Source organism: Notamacropus eugenii, chromosome 4 (assembly GCF_028372415.1).
Source record: "Notamacropus eugenii isolate mMacEug1 chromosome 4, mMacEug1.pri_v2, whole genome shotgun sequence".
In the NCBI taxonomy this organism is placed as follows: Eukaryota; Metazoa; Chordata; class Mammalia; order Diprotodontia; family Macropodidae; genus Notamacropus; species Notamacropus eugenii.
The window spans coordinates 139,977,244-139,995,953 of record NC_092875.1 but is presented as its reverse complement, the minus strand read 5'-3'; the positions used below and the strand labels follow the sequence as shown (position 1 = coordinate 139,995,953).

General features: G+C 36.0%; 1 protein-coding gene across 4 annotated transcripts in view; it reads right to left on the bottom strand.

Moving 5' to 3' along the window:
- Positions 1 to 9,162: 9,162 nt before the first annotated feature.
- NUDCD1 (NudC domain containing 1) overlaps positions 9,163 to 18,710 on the bottom strand; it is a 109,413-nt gene continuing 99,865 nt past the window's right edge. For all 4 annotated transcript variants that reach the window (XM_072603269.1, XM_072603270.1, XM_072603271.1 and 1 more), the window contains exons 9-10: positions 16,197 to 16,356; positions 9,163 to 12,142 (exon numbers count right to left, since the gene is read on the bottom strand). In XM_072603269.1, coding sequence (XP_072459370.1) covers positions 11,850 to 12,142; positions 16,197 to 16,356 — 453 coding nt within the window. In that variant the 3' untranslated portion in view covers positions 9,163 to 11,849. The remainder of the gene's footprint in view (positions 12,143 to 16,196; positions 16,357 to 18,710) is intronic.

The following is an 18,710-nucleotide window of genomic DNA, read 5'->3' as shown; positions in this document are numbered from 1 at the left end:
AAGATCCGGAGGCCAGGTGGGTGTGGAGAGGACACTCAGAAGTCAAGTCACTGGCTGGGAAAATGCCCAGAAAAGGAAAAAAAATAAGACCATAGAAGGTTACTTTCTTGGTGAACAGATATCTCCTCCCATCCTTTCGGAAGAGGAATAACAATGCTTACCATCAGGGAAAGACACAGAAGTCAAGGCTTCTATATCCCAAACATCCAGAATAAATATTCAATGGGCTCAGGCCATGGAAGAGCTCAAAAAGGATTTTGAAAATCAAGTTAGAGAGGTGGAGGAAAAACTGGGAAGAGAAATGAGATGAAAGATAAGCATGAAAAGCAGGCCAACATCTTGCTAAAGGAGACCCAAAAAAATGCTGAAGAAAATAACACCTTGAAAAATAGGCTAACTCAATTGGCAAAAGAGATTCAAAAAGCCAATGAGGAAAAGAATGCTTTAAAAAGCAGAATTAGCCAAGTGGAAAAGGAGGTCCAAAAGCTCACTGAAGAAAATAGTTCTTTCAAAATTAGAATGGAACAGATGGAGGTCAAGGACTTTATGAGAAACCAAGAAATCACAAAACAAAACCAAAAGAATGAAAAAATGGAAGATAATGTGAAATATCTCATTGGAAAAACAACTGACCTGGAGAATAGATCCAGGAGAGACAATTTAAAAATTATGGGACTACCTGAAAGCCATGATCAAAAAAAGAGCCTGGACATTATCTTTCATGAAATTATCAGGGAAAACTGCCCTGAGATTCTAGAACCAGAGGGCAAAATAAGTATTCAAGGAATCCACAGATCACCACCTGAAAGAGATCCAAAAAGAGAAACTCCTAGGAACATTGTGGCCAAATTCCAGAGTTCCCTGGTCAAGGAGAAAATATTGCAAGCAGCTAGAAAGAAACAATTCAAGTATTGTGGAAATACAATCAGGATAACACAAGATCTAGCAGCTTCTACATTAAGGGATCGAAGGGCGTGGAATAGGATATTCCAGAAGTCAAAAGAACTAGGACTAAAACCAAGAATCACCTACCCAGCAAAACTGAGCATAATACTTCAAGGGAAAAAATGGTCTTTCAATGAAATCAAGGACTTTCAAGCATTCTTGATGAAAAGGCCAGAGCTGGAAAGAAAACTGGACTTTCAAACACAAGAATGAAGAGAAGCAAGAAAAGGTAAACAGCAAAGAGAAGTCATAAGGGACTTACTAAAGTTGAACTGTTTATACTCCTACATAGAAAGACAATATTTGTAACTCTTGAAACTTTTCAGTATCTGGGTAGTTGGTGGGATTACACACACACATGCACACGCACATGCACACACACATAGAGACAGAGTGCACAGAGTAAACTGAAGAGGATGGGATCATATCTTAAAAAAATGAAATCAAGCAGTGAGAGAGAAATATTGGGAGGAGAAAGGGAGAAATGGAATGGGGCAAATTATCTCTCATAAAAGAGGCAAGCAAAAGACTTATTAGTGGAGGGATAAAGAGGGGAGGTGAGAGAAAAACATGAAGTTTACTCTCATCACATTCCACTAAAGGAAGGAATAAAATGCACACTCATTTTGGTATGAAAACATATCTTACAATACAGGAAAGTGGGGGATAAGGGGATAAACAGGGTGGAGGGGGATGATGGAAGGGAGAGCATGGGGAGGAGGGAGCAATTTGAGGTCAACACTCATGGGGAGGGACAGGATCAAAAGAGAGAACATAAGTAATGGGGGACAGGATAGGATGGAGGGAAATATAATTAGTTCTTACACAACACTACTATTATGGAAGTCATTTGCAAAACTACACAGATTTGGCCTATATTGAATTGCCTGCCTTCCAAAGGGAAGGGGTGGGGAGGGAGGGAGGGCAGATTGGCAGACAGGGGCAATTAGAATGCTCGGTGTTTTAGGGTGGGGGGAGGGGACAAAAGGGGAGAAAATTTGGAACCCAAAATTTTGTGAAAATGAATGTTAAAAGTTAAATAAATAAATAAAAATAATAATATTCCGTTACAGTTAGCATATATTGCTGGTCATGATGGAAACTGGTATATTTTGCCTTTGAAAAAGCATCTGGCAACACCCTGTGAGAGCTACAAATCTTTTGATATTTTTGACCTGGCAATTTCATTATTGGGAACATACATCAATAAAATAAATCAGAATAAAGAATTTTTAATAAGCTAAGTTTCTATTTGTAAAACAGCCAAAAAACCGGAAACAAATTAAGTGGCCAGTAGTTGAGGAGCCAAATAGACTGTATTACAACAATGCAATGGAATCACTACATATCACAATAGAGAGAGAAAATAGAAAAGAAAAATGTTAAGAACTATATGAAATACTGCAAACTAAAAAGTGGAAATAATGTGCTACTTGAAATGCACATGTAAATGTACATATAAATAAGATCTGGAAAGGGACACTGTGAATTACTGATAAATTTTCATCAATGTTTATATTTGTTCTTACAAATACATTAAAGGGATATTAATCCAAGCTATGATTCATTTAGCATTTGCTTATAACAGTGTATAAAGCAAACTGGAAAAGACAAGCTCTTTAAGGAAAACAAAATATTTTCTTGTTTCAAGGAATTGGGAAGGGATCATAGCCAGGTTTTTGGATAAATACATTTAAGGCATTGTTAGTCCATATCTTTGCTTAAATCCTAAAATTATGAAATGGTTCCTAAATGGAGAAGATTTGAAAAATGAAAATTGAGAAAACAAGAAAGGCAGTATCAGAACCTGGGTTGTTCAGAAATTCTACTTTTGAAAATTAATTTCTCTTACAGGTATAATGTTATATAAAGAATCAAGACCAAAACAGACTCAATCTTTGGGAAACCATCAACAATTGTTTAATAACCATTATCCACACTTCATGATTTGCACTTCCCTGAGATGAACCATGCCCTATGTCCTCAAAACGATATAACTCATGTCATGTCCACAGTGATGGCTCAATGAACACATCCCCTAGGAATAAAGCACCTAAGAAAGGTAACTATGTTTAAAAAAAACAAACAACCCCATAAACCTTCATAAATTAGAAGCAAAATAGTTGATGTTTCAATAGTAATGCATATAACAACTGTTGGGTGGCAAATTATTTCTTCCCACACATTTGATCTGTCCATATGAAGGGTAAATAGAGAATGAGGAAACTGTGAAATCAGATGACTGTCTTTGGTGTCTTCAAGTCTCATTTTTTCAAATCTCTTTTCTTTGTTCTTTCTGATGCCTAGAATGTGTATGCTGAAATGATTCACTTACTAAGACTGGAAAGAGTTTGGTAGTTTTTTTTTTCCCGTCGGTATAACCAATCAAAGCATGTTACTAGAATAATTTATTGTCATTGATATTTACATATCACTGTGCATATCCTGTTCTTTATATTGTGGAGGTAACACTACTGACTCACCATCTATGGCATACTTACTTAGATTGAAACCTGAGGTCCCAGAATATGTACTGATCAACCTATAAACTTTCTTCTATAAACTGTCTACCTGATACATAGACAACTTTCTGGATTAGGACTGCAATTTCTAACCAGGGAATGAGAGTAAAAATGACTAGGACATATGGGTATTAAATATATAAAACCTCGATCTCATGTTTATAATGTCCTTATAAACTAACGTAACTATATGTATCCATACCACTAAATGCTTATATTTCTACAAGTACGTTAAGATTTACAAAGCACCTTCCTCACGATTCCATGAATAGATTGTACAAGTTATTGTCATTATCTTTTACATATGAAGCAATATATATATATACTATATATATATATAAATAAACTGAGGCGAACATCAAGTGACTTGCTCATGATCACAAGCCTAGCAAGTTTCAGAACCAATAATCAGTCTCCTGATTCCAACTCTAGCACTTTCTATTGCACTACACACACACACACACACACACACACACACACGCACACTACTGACCTTTGCTTTTATCTCTATAAACAGGTGTGAATTAAAGGACTAATAAAGAAAATATGGAACTGATAGTCCCCTCCCTCCCCATGGCTAACAGTAAGACAAGTGGGTACAGGATATAAAAAACATAAGGAAACTTAAGCCAAATCCAGCTATTCACAAAATAAAAAAACTTTAAAAGGGGCATTCGTATCTATTTGAATACAAACAATAGGTAAGTCAGACTTATATAATTAATAATGAGTAAAAACCTGGGACTACAAAATTTATATTGGTTCTTTCAGGACACTGTGTGTGTGTGTGTGTGTGTGTGTGTGTACGTACATACTTATACATATACATATACACACATGTGATTGTACATACACACACACATGGATAAAGACAGACAGGGAAGGAGGGGAAGGGGCAGAGAGAGAGAGAGCACAAGTGCACAAGCAACTATTCAGTAAGGATAAGCTACTAAATTACTTGAATGTTAGTGTTTTAAATTTTTCTTTGTATATTTAGGGTTGGTGTAAGCAAACTGTAGCACACTGGTCTCCACTCCTCAAGGCTTTACACACACACACTCACACACACACTCTTTTCTTCCTTGTTCATCTAGCCCCTGCCTATGAAAAACAGGCCTCATTCCTTCACAGGCAGATTTTCAAATAAAAAGAGGCAGAGATTAGTTCTTCAAGCCCAACTTCTAAATTCCCATTGGACCTGCCATGCTTACTCTCCATCAGCAAGTCCTTATTTTCACTGCTGGTTTCTATTACTGATTATTAAAAATGTTCAAATGTTTCAGTTGAATAAAAATTAAAAGTCTTTTTACACCTGTAACATTTCAATTATAAACTATCAGAAATATCACTTAAAAGGTATAACCATGTTCAGAGAGGCCTGGAAAGACTTACATGAACTGATACAGAGTGAATGGAGCAGAACCAGGAGAACTTTGTACACAGTGACAGCTACAGCATGCAAGGAATTTTTCTGGTAGACTAAGTACTTCATTGCAATGCAAGGACTTAAAAAAAATTCCAAATGGACTCTTGAAGCAACATGCCTTCCACATCCAGAGAAAGAACTTGGAATTAGATCACAGATCGAAGCAGACCATTTTCTTCTGTATTATGTTTTGTTTTATGGTTTCTCCCATTCATTTTAATTTTTCCATGCAACATGACTAAGGTGAAAATGTATTTAACAGGAATGTATGTGTAGAACCTAAACAAGTTTGTACACTGTCTCAGGGAAGGAGTGGGGAGGGGGGGCGGAATCTAAGATACATGGAAGTGATTGTAGAACACTAAAAACAAAATAATTTAATTAAAAAAATGTGAAAATGAGATTGGACAAAGTGAACTCAGACTTCTTTTCAGCTTTTTGTTTATGATCTTATGACCTGTGCTGTTTGGTGGTTGTGAGGAAAGTATTTTGTATAGTATAACGTAATACAGAAATATGCCCTTAAAAGAGGTTAAAATTCATATAATGGAAAAAAAAAAAGGTATAACTAAGCTCCAGATGTACTTGATTTTCATTCTGATTGTAAATCAGCCAACATACAGTTCAAGATTTCAAAGTACTCTCTCAAAAGGAATGGGAGAACTGCCACATGAACTGGAAGGGCTGGAGAGCTATAGTCTGTCTTACAAGATGGGAGGGAGATGGTCAGTTATTTCAAGGTCGATCCCTCTTTTCTCCTAAATTATGAGATTTGTTTGCCCAAATGTTTACCAAACTTAACAATCTAATTGATAGTATATAGTGCTAATTTCACTAATGGCAAATTTCAAGTACAATAAGCAATTTTCATAGTATTTATACTGGTCTACCATGTTGGGAAGTTTGGGGATTTCTGTCACCAGAACTAAGAAATGTCAAATCTGTCATTCAGTCTAGTGGCTTAAGGTCCATCTGAACTGCTAATATAATAAAAATAAGACTAAGTAATGGGGTCTAATCACTTCAAAATTCTCTCCTTTATCTGTACAATGGAAAATTAAAAATGCTCATTTTGTAACAGAAGCCAATCTTAAATTCATTAAGGCCTCCAATGAAGTCTTCTCATTCTTTACTTGTTTTACAGGCTCAAGTGTGATAACTTCCATCAAATTTCTGCACTATGAAAGAGGAACAAAGAGGCAATGGAGATGCAATGTTGGGTGTGAGGAGGTTGCAGCATGTTAAAAATGAAGGGTGGCCTAAAAGAGATCACCAGAGAAAAGTAGTACCAGAAGAAGGGGTGGGCAAGCCCAAAGGATGATCGTCAGTATGTGCCCATTACTCACATAATATCAAGAGATATAGAGGAAGGCCCTCAGGAAGTTAGACACCCACAATAATTATTAAAGAAGCTACAAGGGATAGCTAGGTGGTGCAGTGAATAGAACACTGGCCCTGGAGGCAGGAGTTCAAAACCGGCCTCAGATACTTAACACTTACTACATGTGTGACATTGGGCAAGTCACTTAACCCCAACTGACTTGTGGGGGCCCCCTGCCCACAAAAAGCCATGGGAGTGGAGGCCAGCATGATATAATTTGCTTACACTAACCCTAAATATACGAAGAAAAATTTTAAATATTAATTTAACACAAGTCATTTAGTAGCTTAAAGTTCTTAAATGGGTATATCTCACTCAAAGTGAGAATGTGATAAGACTTTAGCCTAAAAGAGCCAGGGTCCCATACTGCATCCTGGGCCATCTCTAATACTGATGAATATCAGGCCACTGGACTCAGATGACTCTGGAGAAGAAAGTGAGATTAGTGACCTCGCACAGCCCTCCCTCACACAAATTGAAGTCAACTGCAAGTCATGTCATCATCTCGATATCATGGTCCTCTCTGAGAATGAAGGACAAACACAAGTTTGTCCTCCATCTACATTAACCAAGGAAGCTTAAGGGTTGGATAAAAAATTGAAGATAACCTCAAAATGTCTAGAGAAATCAAAGAATGGCCTTGAGCACATCAGTTAGACTCCTTGGATGCCATGGAGAAGAGACAGATATAGATGGGTAATGGTATGAAGGGACTCCTGAACTAATGAGATAACAGTTCCATTTGTGTGTTTCAGTATCTGATTTTCTCTGACATGCTGTTAGGAGATAATTTTCTGAATACACAGATAATGTATAAAAGAAATGGTGTTTGTCATCATTTAAGGTTTGAGTTTTCAAGACTAGCATTTTACAAGTTGATATTTTTAAAAATATAATAACCCTACAATTTAAGCAATTAACGCCAGAGTCCATGAGAATACATCATCCAAACAGTCAAGTTTATGATGTGTAACTGAGAAAAAGGTAAATAAATTCGACCACTCAAAAATGTGTACCAAAAGTACAAATTACAAACATCTAGATGCCAAACGGGTATTTTCCTTACTAATCTTTTGATTTATGAATTAATCTTTAGTCTATATTTGTTTTTCCTTAGGTGTAAGCAGAACTAAGGAAATCATTCCTGATTCCATAATTCAGATTCTAACTTGCCTTGCCCAAATATAAAAAGTCAAAAGTTTTTGCTTACAATAGAGGGACACAGGGTAGAGTGCTGGGCCTGGAGTCAGAAAGACCTGAGTGCATATCCAACTTCAGACATTTACTAACAGTGTGACCCTAGGCATGTCACTTAACTTCTGCCTGCCTCAGTTTCCTCAGCTGTAAAATGGGAATAATATCACCTACCTCACAGGGCTATTGAGGATCAAATGAGATACCTGTAATGCTCTTGGCACACTGTGTGGCACATACTAGATGCTTAATAAATTATTATTTCCTCCTTTACTCTTAGATAACCCATTTATTCCATTAAAAGCCTTGAAGCCTTTCTTCTGAAATCCACTTTATCTTTTATCCTCAAAGAAAAGACCTAACAACTTCCTACTTTCATCCTATAGGGGGAAAAACTTCCTTTCCCTATGCTTCTTTTCTTTCCTCACTGGGTAGCAGAGAAAGGAGGGTAGGTTGGGGGTTAAGCATGCAGAGGGTGGACTATTTAAAACCCATGTCTTTTCCCAATCAAACATCATACTCTCAGGGACTTTACTAACTTGTTCCAAACTTTCTTCTATTAGTCATCTGGAGAACTATAAAATGATCCTGTTATCAAGATTCTTACATACTTCCAGGTCATACAGAATTAGCCCCTTGGAACATAAAGTTCCCTAATACACAATTTAAAGCAAAGATAATTCCTTTTCACAAATTGTAATTTTTGAGGCATTTTTAAAGGTGATAAAAAGATTCTGAAATGGACGTAGTCATTTATGTTATAGCAAAAGCAGTTTTTTTTATCAGCAATACCTTATGGAATCCTTTGAGTGTTTTGTGACAAATGTATACCATACATAGAATCATCTTGTGTTTCGTGTCTGTTATTTATTTGGTAGATTCAAGGAACCAGCAGAGTGGGAACAGCAAGTGATGGGCATACTTTGGAGTCCAGGGTTTGATTCTAGCTCTACTCTTACCAGTCAGGTGACTCTGAGCCTCAGTTTCCACATCTGGAAATGGAGACAATAATATTTACATTATCTACCAATAGTGAGGATATTAAACTAATCTGACTGTCTCCACTGTGGAGGTATTGGCACTTTTCTGTTGTTGTTTTTAGTCATGTTGACTCTCTGTGATGCCAGTGGGGTTTTCTTGGCAAAGATACTCCAGGGGCCCCATTTTACAGCTGAGGAAACAGAAGTTAAGTGACTTGCCCAGTCATACAACTAGTAAGTTGTCTGAGGCTGAATTTGAACACAGGTTCTCCTGATTCCAGGTCCAGTACTCTATCCAATGCGCCACCTACCTTTAAATGTGAGTTATTACTGTTATTTTGTGAATAAAATGGGTTTTCTTTAAAAAGTTTAAAATTAGTTTCTAATTTGCCTTAGCATAGACGATTTTTTTACTTACAAAGCAATATAACATCTAGTATTGAAGGAAAAGGAACAAAATAAAATGCTTACTTAGTAAATAACTTTTCCATGAATATGAAATACAGTAAAAGAAACACACCCAGACAAGCACATACAATCCCTTCATAATTTGGCTATACTGTTAATAACCTAATAATTGTATGAGGCAGGTCCCCACACACTGGATAACTGGATTAAGCAGATAAACTACTGGTCTTTAGTCATGAGCTGACTCTCAACTCTTTTTAGTTGTTACATATTTTTAAAAAAATCAGAATAATTCAGGGAGAACAGTTTAAAGTTCAGACGAAGAATTTATTATGTTATTTTTAATTGTTACAGTAATCATTCTGTCATTTAAAAAGCTGACAGTTCATTTTCTTCATGCCATTATGCAGTCACAAAATTAGGGATCAAATCTTTTAATATGATTTTTAAAAAATTTTAATATTTACTGATGGTTTTATATCCTTTGTTTCTGATATCTCTCTCCCCTCACCTGCACAGAGCCATGCCTTATAACAAAAAATAAAAAAGATAGGGAAAAAATAAAGCAGTTCAATAAACCAATTAACATATCAACCAAGTCTGTATATGCATTATTTCAGGCCCATGGTGTACCACTTCTGCAAAGAAGGAAGAAACGTAATGAATGAGGCATATTTTCCCATTTCTTCTTTAGGGTCAAGTTTGGCCACTATAATTACGCAGCATTTGGTTTCTTTTTTATTCATGTTCTGTCCATTTACACTTTAGTAATTACTGTGTATACAATGTTTTCCTGGTTCTGTTCACTTCATTTTGCATCTATGAATTCTTCATATTCATCACTCCTTATGGTGCAGTAATATTCCATTATTAGAATATACTACACGTTGTATAGGAGTTTCCAACTTGTTTCCTTATTTTTACTTTAGCAAAATGTGCTCCTATAAATATTTTGATATATATATGACCTTCTTTTCTGTCTCTGACCTCCTTGGGGTATATGTTAAACACACACACAAACACACAGAGCTGTGCATATACCCACTTGTGGGATCTTTCTGTCAAAGGGTGTAAACATTTCAGTCACTTCTCTTTAGCATAATTCTAAATTGCCTTCTAGAATATTTGGAACAATACACAGCTCCACAGTGTGCCTGTCATTACAGTCCCTCCAACACTGACTACCCCCATCTTACATCAACTCTGCCAATTTTCCAGCCACGAGGTAAATTCAGAGTTGCTTGATGAGTATTCCTCTTATTAATGATTAGGAGCAGTCTTTCATATGGTGGCTAATAGCTGTGAATTCTTTTGAGATGTTTGTTCATATTCTTTGACCAAGAATCCACTGGAAATATATTTTGGTTTTACATATTTATTAGATCCCTGTAGATCTTTAACATTAGGTCATTACTGAACTATAAAATTATTAAGAAAAATCATATTAAGAGGGCACTAGGAATGGGAATAGGTATAGAAAGACAAATACATAGGGAAGATGTGAATGGAAGAAAGACAATTCCTTCTGTCACCACTATTTAATAAATTCCAAATCTAGATCAGTTAATGGCATTATTTGTATTTGCTAATGTATTTAATATAGTAAAGTTACATCAATGGTTCTATGCCAGGGATTAAGGGTCAGTCACAGTAGGTTTGAGTACACAACAAAAGGAGAGGAGAGCCAAATCACTGCTATGCTTAAAATGTGATCATTTAAATAAGACTAGTTGGTATTCAGTGTCTTCGAGTATTTGTGAAACCATACTGGGGGATAAATATTAGACTGTTCTGACTCTCTTGGGGGCAGAGGGGAACAGAGGGGGAGATTTAGATTGGAAATATGGACTTCTGGGGCTTGTTGTAGAGAGGATTCTTGTTTAGGTGTGTGGGATTCTAGAATATATCCCTTTCAATTCAAAGATTCTGTGGTTCTGTGTGTGAACAAATACTTCACATTTGATAATGTTTTTTCCCTAAAACATAACTGGAGTGACTGGAAGTTTTCAAATGAACTTCAGTCAATTTATTAAAAAAAAATTCCTGTTCTTATGTAGAAGAAAATCAATTAAGATCTGAAAAGATTGTAAATATACATGTACTTTAATCCGTATATATAATTACATATGAAATTAATTTACTAAGTATTAAACTAATATAGATGCTTCTCACATCTCATAAATATCTGTGCAATGTAAGAGAAACACCATATTAATTTAAAAGGTCAAAATAATTATTATGAAAATATTTTTATTTGAATTTTAACAGGCTTACATGTTCAAAAAATTAAGCTAACAAATTTAAGACATGTAATGATATTATTTTACTCGTATAAATATATAATGTCATAATAGGTCTTTATGAACAGTGAGACATATGATCAAAAGAATGATGATTTTCTAAAAACAAAAGGGGATAATAAAGTAATCTGAGACAAAAAAAAATGATAAAGGAAAAACCAAAAACAGGTCTTAAGTTCTTCTGTCAAAGAGCTAATGATTACCTAGACTCATTGTTTTCTTTCGCTCATCTTTGCAAATTCACAGATTCAAATATTATATTCAAACCTTTAATGCCTATATTCCAGAATGTAGCAAATTGTACCCAATATACAAAGGGAATGTAGTAAATATTTTTATTGGGTAAATACTGCACGCTACAACTGATACAAAAGATCAGATTCTGACCTGTTCTTTTTCTTAATAAATCAAAATAACAAAAATATATATGTATATATTATTCATATTCTTGCATTTTCAATTAAGGTCATTTCCCTTAGAGCTGTAACTAACACTAGAGCTGAAGCATTTGATACAATTTTCAGAGAGTTAAAAATCTACTGAGTACAGTGAAGACATCTTTTTAAAAAATAAAACTAGATACAGCATATTTTTTATTTTACATTTAAATCAACAGTATTCAGTTTAACTTTTCAGCCTTCTAGATACTTCTCAACTTTTCTCAAGTACAGAGAAGTCAGCATACTGGCATCATCAATTATCTGTATTTACCTTTATTAAAAAGAGGTTTTTTGTAGTAAGGACAAATAATCTCTCATTTGTAGCTTGAAACCCCAAAATAGGATCGTTACTTTCCAGGCTGGCTACCTGCTGCTTAGCAACCTGGCCCACTTGCCTTCCCTCCTTTCTGTTATACAGCACAGTGGACATGGCTGTGGGCTGGCGATAGATGAACACTCGGCGCAGGCACTCACAAAGGGCAGCATAGGAATAATTGGGGGCACAAGCAAAAAACTTCTTGTCTCTCTTCGATGCTTGGACATAGCCTGTCAAAACCAAATATAGACAAAAAAATTGTATCTCAATGTTTTCAAATTTTGTCCACAAATTAAAATAGAATGCTGAAATAATGGGCAAAAGGCACAAATACATGACACCTGGGCTTCACTTCACTCCAAAGTCACTGCAGCAAGCTCACCTCCTCAACTCAGCCTAAAAACAGGAAGCCTTAACCCACTAAGTCAAATTAATTTTGCTTTTAAAAATGCAAATAATTTTAAAATCTGTAGAAGACAAAGGTAAATTTGATATAAAGAGTCTTATTAAAGAAAACTGTGAGTTATGACAAGAGTCAGGAAAAATACAGGAAACTCAAGATTGGAGTTCCCCGCGTGGGCGTGGGCTATCCAGAATGAATTCACAGACTCAAACATTCTTGAAATCAAGGTGGTGAAGATTTATTATCCCTTTCGGCAGGCAAGAGTTCTTAGGGAACCTGTGATTTGAATGGGATTCAGGTAAAGTTTATACAGGATAGTCTATAGTAAAACAAGTGTCAAATATGCTAATAAGTAGGTGATTCAGGATGGTATTTTACCCAGAGTTCACTGGAAAACAGCCCAAGGTGGGGCTACACAGAAGTGTGGTTTTAGGCCTGCAGTATCACTTAGCCAACTAATAGTCAGGGCTGTCTGAGAAATACCCAGGTTACCCCCATCAATGTCTTGTTAGACAAGATAAAGGAGAGGAGTATACATACTTCTAAGTCCAAGATACATGTGATTGATCAGTGACCCATTACACAGTCAATTCAGCCAGTATGTAGCTGGTTCAAACTAATAAATTCTATAGGTCCAGCTGGCTACTATGCCAGGAAGAGAGATCTAGGGCAGGCTGTCCTTGGGCTGCGGAGAAACTGCCTGGGATAGTATTTTGAGGCTACAGAGAAATGTGATTTTAGAATTGGGGTCCAAGCAGGCACCCAAGCACCCTATCAGTTATACTTAAGTGAGTTATGCACAAATGGGAGAGGTAAGGGCATTCTAATCCACTAGAAACAAGTCTGCCATTAAAATGTCTACCTAACATGTTTATATTCAGTACAAGTATAATGTTAATTTTAACAAGAATCATAATCTTGCTCAAATTTTACAATTTGTTGTTCATTTACATAAAATTACTAAGGTTTCAGAGGTTCACAGAGGAGTAAAAGGCTTTATGGTATAGTAGAAAGATTAACGGGTTTGAAGGCAAAGGATCAGCCTTTTATGATGTCAGTTTGGGTGTGACTTTGGACAAGTTATTTAACCTCTTCAGGCCCCAGTTTCTTCATCCACAAAATGTGGAGGTTGGGCTAGATGAGTTAAAGACTCCTTCCAGTTCTAATATATGATTTATGATCCTACACTATCTAAGCACTTTATCTCCAGACATACATTTGCAAATTCATTTGTCAAACAGCAAAGTGACCTAACAGTTATCACTAAGATTCAGTAATCTCAAAATACATCTTTCCTATCAAATAACTGGCAAATTCACTCATATCCATTATTTTTCATAATTCCATAAGACCCCAATGTAAAACTGTACCAAGGATGTATGTGTTTATGTGTGAAATATGACCCCCATATATGTAGTAATATGCAATATATCTTTTTACATGCCTAAAATAGTGTTCTACTTATAAGTAAAATCAACATTATAAAGCAAAATAATAGTAACAAACTGTTAGGAACTAATAATAGGTTATTACTTATGCAGAACACACACACACACACACACACACACACACACACACACACACACACACATCTTGCATGTTCCTAGTTATTTACATCTTGTTTCCCACATTAGAAGGTGAGGTCCTTGGGGTCAGGAGCTACGTCTACCTCTCGGCTTTTTTTGGTATACCCAGTTCTTAGCATGATGCCTAACACAAAGTAAGAAATTAATAAATGCTTTCTGATTGATTTGCCTGGTTGAGTTCCACTTTACTCATGAACAAACTGAGGCTAAAGGAGGTTTAAATGGCTTTCCCTGGTTCACACTGCTAATCAAAGTTCCTGAGGAGGGTTTGAATCCAGATCAATGCTTTGGGACCCATAAGCAGAGTCCACATACTTAATTTCAATTATAAATAATCAGCAAAGGAACTGAAACGGAATTACACTGTTGCTATTTTATTCATCTGAATATGTTAAAATAATACATTCAGATAAATAGACAAAATAATCAATATTTACTTGTATTTACTCTCACAAACAAGAAGTAGGATTTCTCAATTAGAATGTAATTACTGGAGTTCTCAACATTCAGATGAAAAATGTGAAAACTGCTTGAGAAGGGGTCTTGCCAAGGTTATGAAGAAGTGAAATAAATACCCTATAGAGATGAATACTTGCTACCTGCTTCTATTTAAGAGTTATGGTATGAATAAAACCTATGTTAGGGAGAGTGAGGTATTAAGGAAGTGTACATATGGAAGGGTTACAGTTGGAAGGCTTCAACCTGAAGCCATGAAACTAAGTGTAACACAAAGTGTATACATGATGTAGGCTAATTTCCTACTGCAATATGCTTTTGTATTTGAACAAGGTAACTAGACTGTGGTCAGAGAATCAATACTATATAGGATGAAGTGAGAGTCCTGTTGCATTATGACCTGGTCTGAGTACTGTGTTCAGTTCTGGGTATCATATTTTAGGAAGGACTTTGAAAATTTAGCATACCCAGAGAAGAACAACCAGGGTGGTAAAGAGCTTTGAATTATGTCATGTAAGGATCAGTGGAAGGAACTGAGTATTTTCAACCCATCATCTTTTTTAAGGGGGTTGAGGTTTGGAGGAAAGAGCAAGACAGCTTTCCTTAAGTATCTCAAGTGTCAACAGACAGAAGAAGGACCAGACATTCTGGTTGTTCTCAGAATGAAGATCTAGAAGCATGGGTAGAAGTGATAATGAGGTGGATTTAGCCTTGATTTAAGGAAAAAATTCCTAAATACTTTAAACTATAGAAAGATGAAATGGGTTGCCTCTGTGATAGTTGATTCTCCTTCAATAAAAGTCTTCAGATACAGGATGGATGAACACTAGATATCTTGTAGTGGAATTTCTTTCTTGGACTAAAGAGTCTTAAACGTTTTTCTGAAGTCAGAGATTCTATGATACAGTCTTAAGTGATTTCAACAAAGAAATGAAGGTAATTAATATAAAACTTTCTCTTCCAAAAATATCAATATATATCAACAAAAAGTCAATTACTCTAAAGTTTAAAATAACGTATCTGACAATATTTCTAAGGCCTAATTTAAAAGATTATGTTTTCATTAATATACACCTTAAATTTAATTTTTATTTTGGTCAACTGATTTTATTATGATTAGGAGAGACAGAAGGGGCGAAAGAGGGCCAACCTTAGGGTCAAGAAGATTTGGGTTAAGTGCAGCTTCTGTCACACACTAGCTCTGAATGACCACGACTTTGGCAAGTCACTTAATTCTTAAGAGACTTTTTAAGACTGTAATTTACAGATAAGCTGCTGATTTACAATGGTGGAAGGAATTTCCCTATCAAGAGTTCTTCATATCAATTAAATCATGGCCCTAGAGGTGCCTTCCTCCCTTACTCTCTAGGAAAAAAAAAAAAATGAATTATTGTTTCAGTACTTGTTACAGAAAAAAAGGGGGGTAGGGGAACTTGATGATATTTATCATGTTAGGGCATCTCTATAATCTCTAATATTACTCCTAGTCATATAGAGGAGTGACACTTCTTTTATCCTACATAGTCACTATTCTATACCATGTTAATTATATAATTTCACTAGAATAACTGAATGAATAATTGGAATGATTCATGTGATTAGATAACTAAAATTTCTATTTAAATTTATCTTGTATACAAGCAGATATTATTCATGTTACAATGTTAAGAATCATTTACCATTTTATAAAAAACCAAATTACAGAACAGATCAATTGACATGTAATTAGTACAGCCCAAGAAAGGTTTAAAAAAAGTAATAATATAAAATAAAATAAAAATACTGATGACTAAAATAACTGATAGAATGGAAAATGTTATCAAACCGTTCATGTTATACCTAAAGCATTGAAAGTTGCAATGTGCTCCCACATTTCATCTTGCTGGCTGGAGTGCGGCTGCCAAAGTAGGGCATCTACGTCATGGCGCAAACAGAAACAGGGCATTTCTTTGGGGTCCACTAAGGCTGAAAAAAGGTACTGATTGCTTCCAAGATTCACCTAAAAAAAGTAAACAAAGATAATGGCAATTATTTGATACAAAAGCAAACAGTGTAAGAAAGATAACAGTAGCAACATAACCTCCATCAGTACACGATAATTTCTTTAAAAGAATTTGATATTTTGTAATCATAATATATATTCTTGAAGTATATAGAATACAATTCTAAGTAGTAATACTTGGAATCCAATCAAATTTATTTGCCAAAACAATAATTTACATATTGAAATATGTGAAATATATCATTAAACTTCAGAGGAATCCAACTACATTAATACTTCTATCCTAAAAAATTATAGGCTGTGATTATATACTTTGTCAAAAACTTCACTACCAGAAGTAAGACTAAACAGGTGGCAATGATAAGAAATTTGAGAAGAGGGGGTGGAGCCAAGATGGTGGAGTAGAAAGACGCACATACTCTAGTGCTTCCCCCACAGCCCATAAAATACCTGCAAAAAATGACTCTCAAATTCTAGAGCAGCAGAAGCCACAGAACAACAGAGTGAAAGAGATTTCCAGACAAAGGTAACCTGGAAGGCTGACAGGAAAGGTCTATCCCACAGGACGCTGAGTGGAGCAGAGCCCAGCCCTGGTCATGGGGCACCATGAGGAACAGGACTCCAAGGCAGAATCCCCAGCAGGAAGGGTCTCAGATCCCTGAACCCACAAGCGCCAAAGAAAGCTTCAAAGGTCAACGAGAGGGCTTTCCCAGCTGGGCGAGAGGGGAACAGGGTTCCCCCCAGCACTGGCCCCAGGTAGTGGCAGTGGGGGTAGCTGCAGTGGCAGCAGGGCATATCCATTTGTGAAGTACTTTGCCTAAAGTCCCTGGGGGCAGCTGATGGGGAACTTCAGCACTGAGAAGGGCCTCACCCCATCTAAAGATCCTGGGGGAATGGAGTAGCTGATCTGAATCTCAGCCCTGAGCATGGTGGGGGGCAGGGGGCACTAAGATCCTCCTCTTGACAAAGGATTCAGAAGTCAAGTAACTGCCTGGGAAAATTCCCCCCAAAAAAGGGAAAAAAATAAGACCACAGAAGGTTACTTTCTTGGGGAACAGATATTTCCTTCCATCCTTTAGGATGAGGAAGAACAATATGTACTGTCAGAGTAAGTCAAGGCTTTTGCATCCAGTACCTACAAAATGAATGTGCAATAGGCTCAGGCCATGGAAGAGCTTGAAAAGTGAGTCAACAGCTTGCTAAAGGAGACCCAAAAAAATGCTGAAGAAAATAACACCTTTAAAAATAGGCTAACTCAATTGGAAAAAAAGAGGTCCAAAATGTCAACAAAGAGAAAAAGGCTTTAAAAAGCAGAATCAGCCAAATGGAAAAGGAGGTTCAAAAGCTCACAGAAGAAAACAGTTCTTTAAAAATGAGAGTGGAGTTCAGGGAAGCTAATGACTATATGATAAAACAAGAAGTTACAAAACAAAACCAAAGGAATGAAAAAACAGAAGATAATGTGAAATATCTTATTGGAAAAACAACTGACCTGGAAAATAGAACCAGGAGAGACAATTCAAGAATTATGGGACTACCTGAAAGCCATGATCAAAAAAAGACCCTAGACATTATCTTTCATGAAATTATCAAGGAAAACTGCCCTGATATTCTAGAACCAGGGGGAAAAATAAATATTGAAAGAGTCCACCAATCACTGCCTCAAAGAGACCCGAAAAGAGAAACTCCTAGGAATATTGTGGTCAAATTTCAGAGTTCCCAGATCAAGGAGAAAATATTGCAAGCAGCTAGAAAGAAGCAATTCGAGTATTGTGGAAATATAATCAGGATAACACAAGAACTAGCAGCTTCTACATTAAGGGATCAAAGGGCTTGGAATAGGATATTCTGGAAGTGAAAGGAACTGGGACTAAAACCAAGAATCATCTACCCAGCAAAACTGAGTATAATACTTCAGGGGAAAAAATGGTCATTCAATGATATAGAGGACTTTCAAGCATTCTTGATGAAAACACCAGAACTGAAGAGAAAATTTGACTTTCAAACACAAGAATCAAGAGAAGCATGAAAAGGTAGACAGGAAAGAGAAATCATAAAGGACTTTCTAAAGCTGAACTGTTTATATTCTTACATGGAAATATAATATTTGTAACTTGTGATTTTTCTCAGTATTTGGGTAGATGGAGGGATTATACACACACACACACACACACACACACACACACACACACACAGAAAGCACAGGCTGAGTTGAATCAGAAGGGATGATATCTATAAAAAATAAAATTAAGGGGTGAGACAAGAATATATTGGGAGGACAAAGGGAGAAATGGAATGGGGCAAATTATTGCTTGTAAAAGAGATAAGAAAAAGTTTTTTCAATGGAGGGA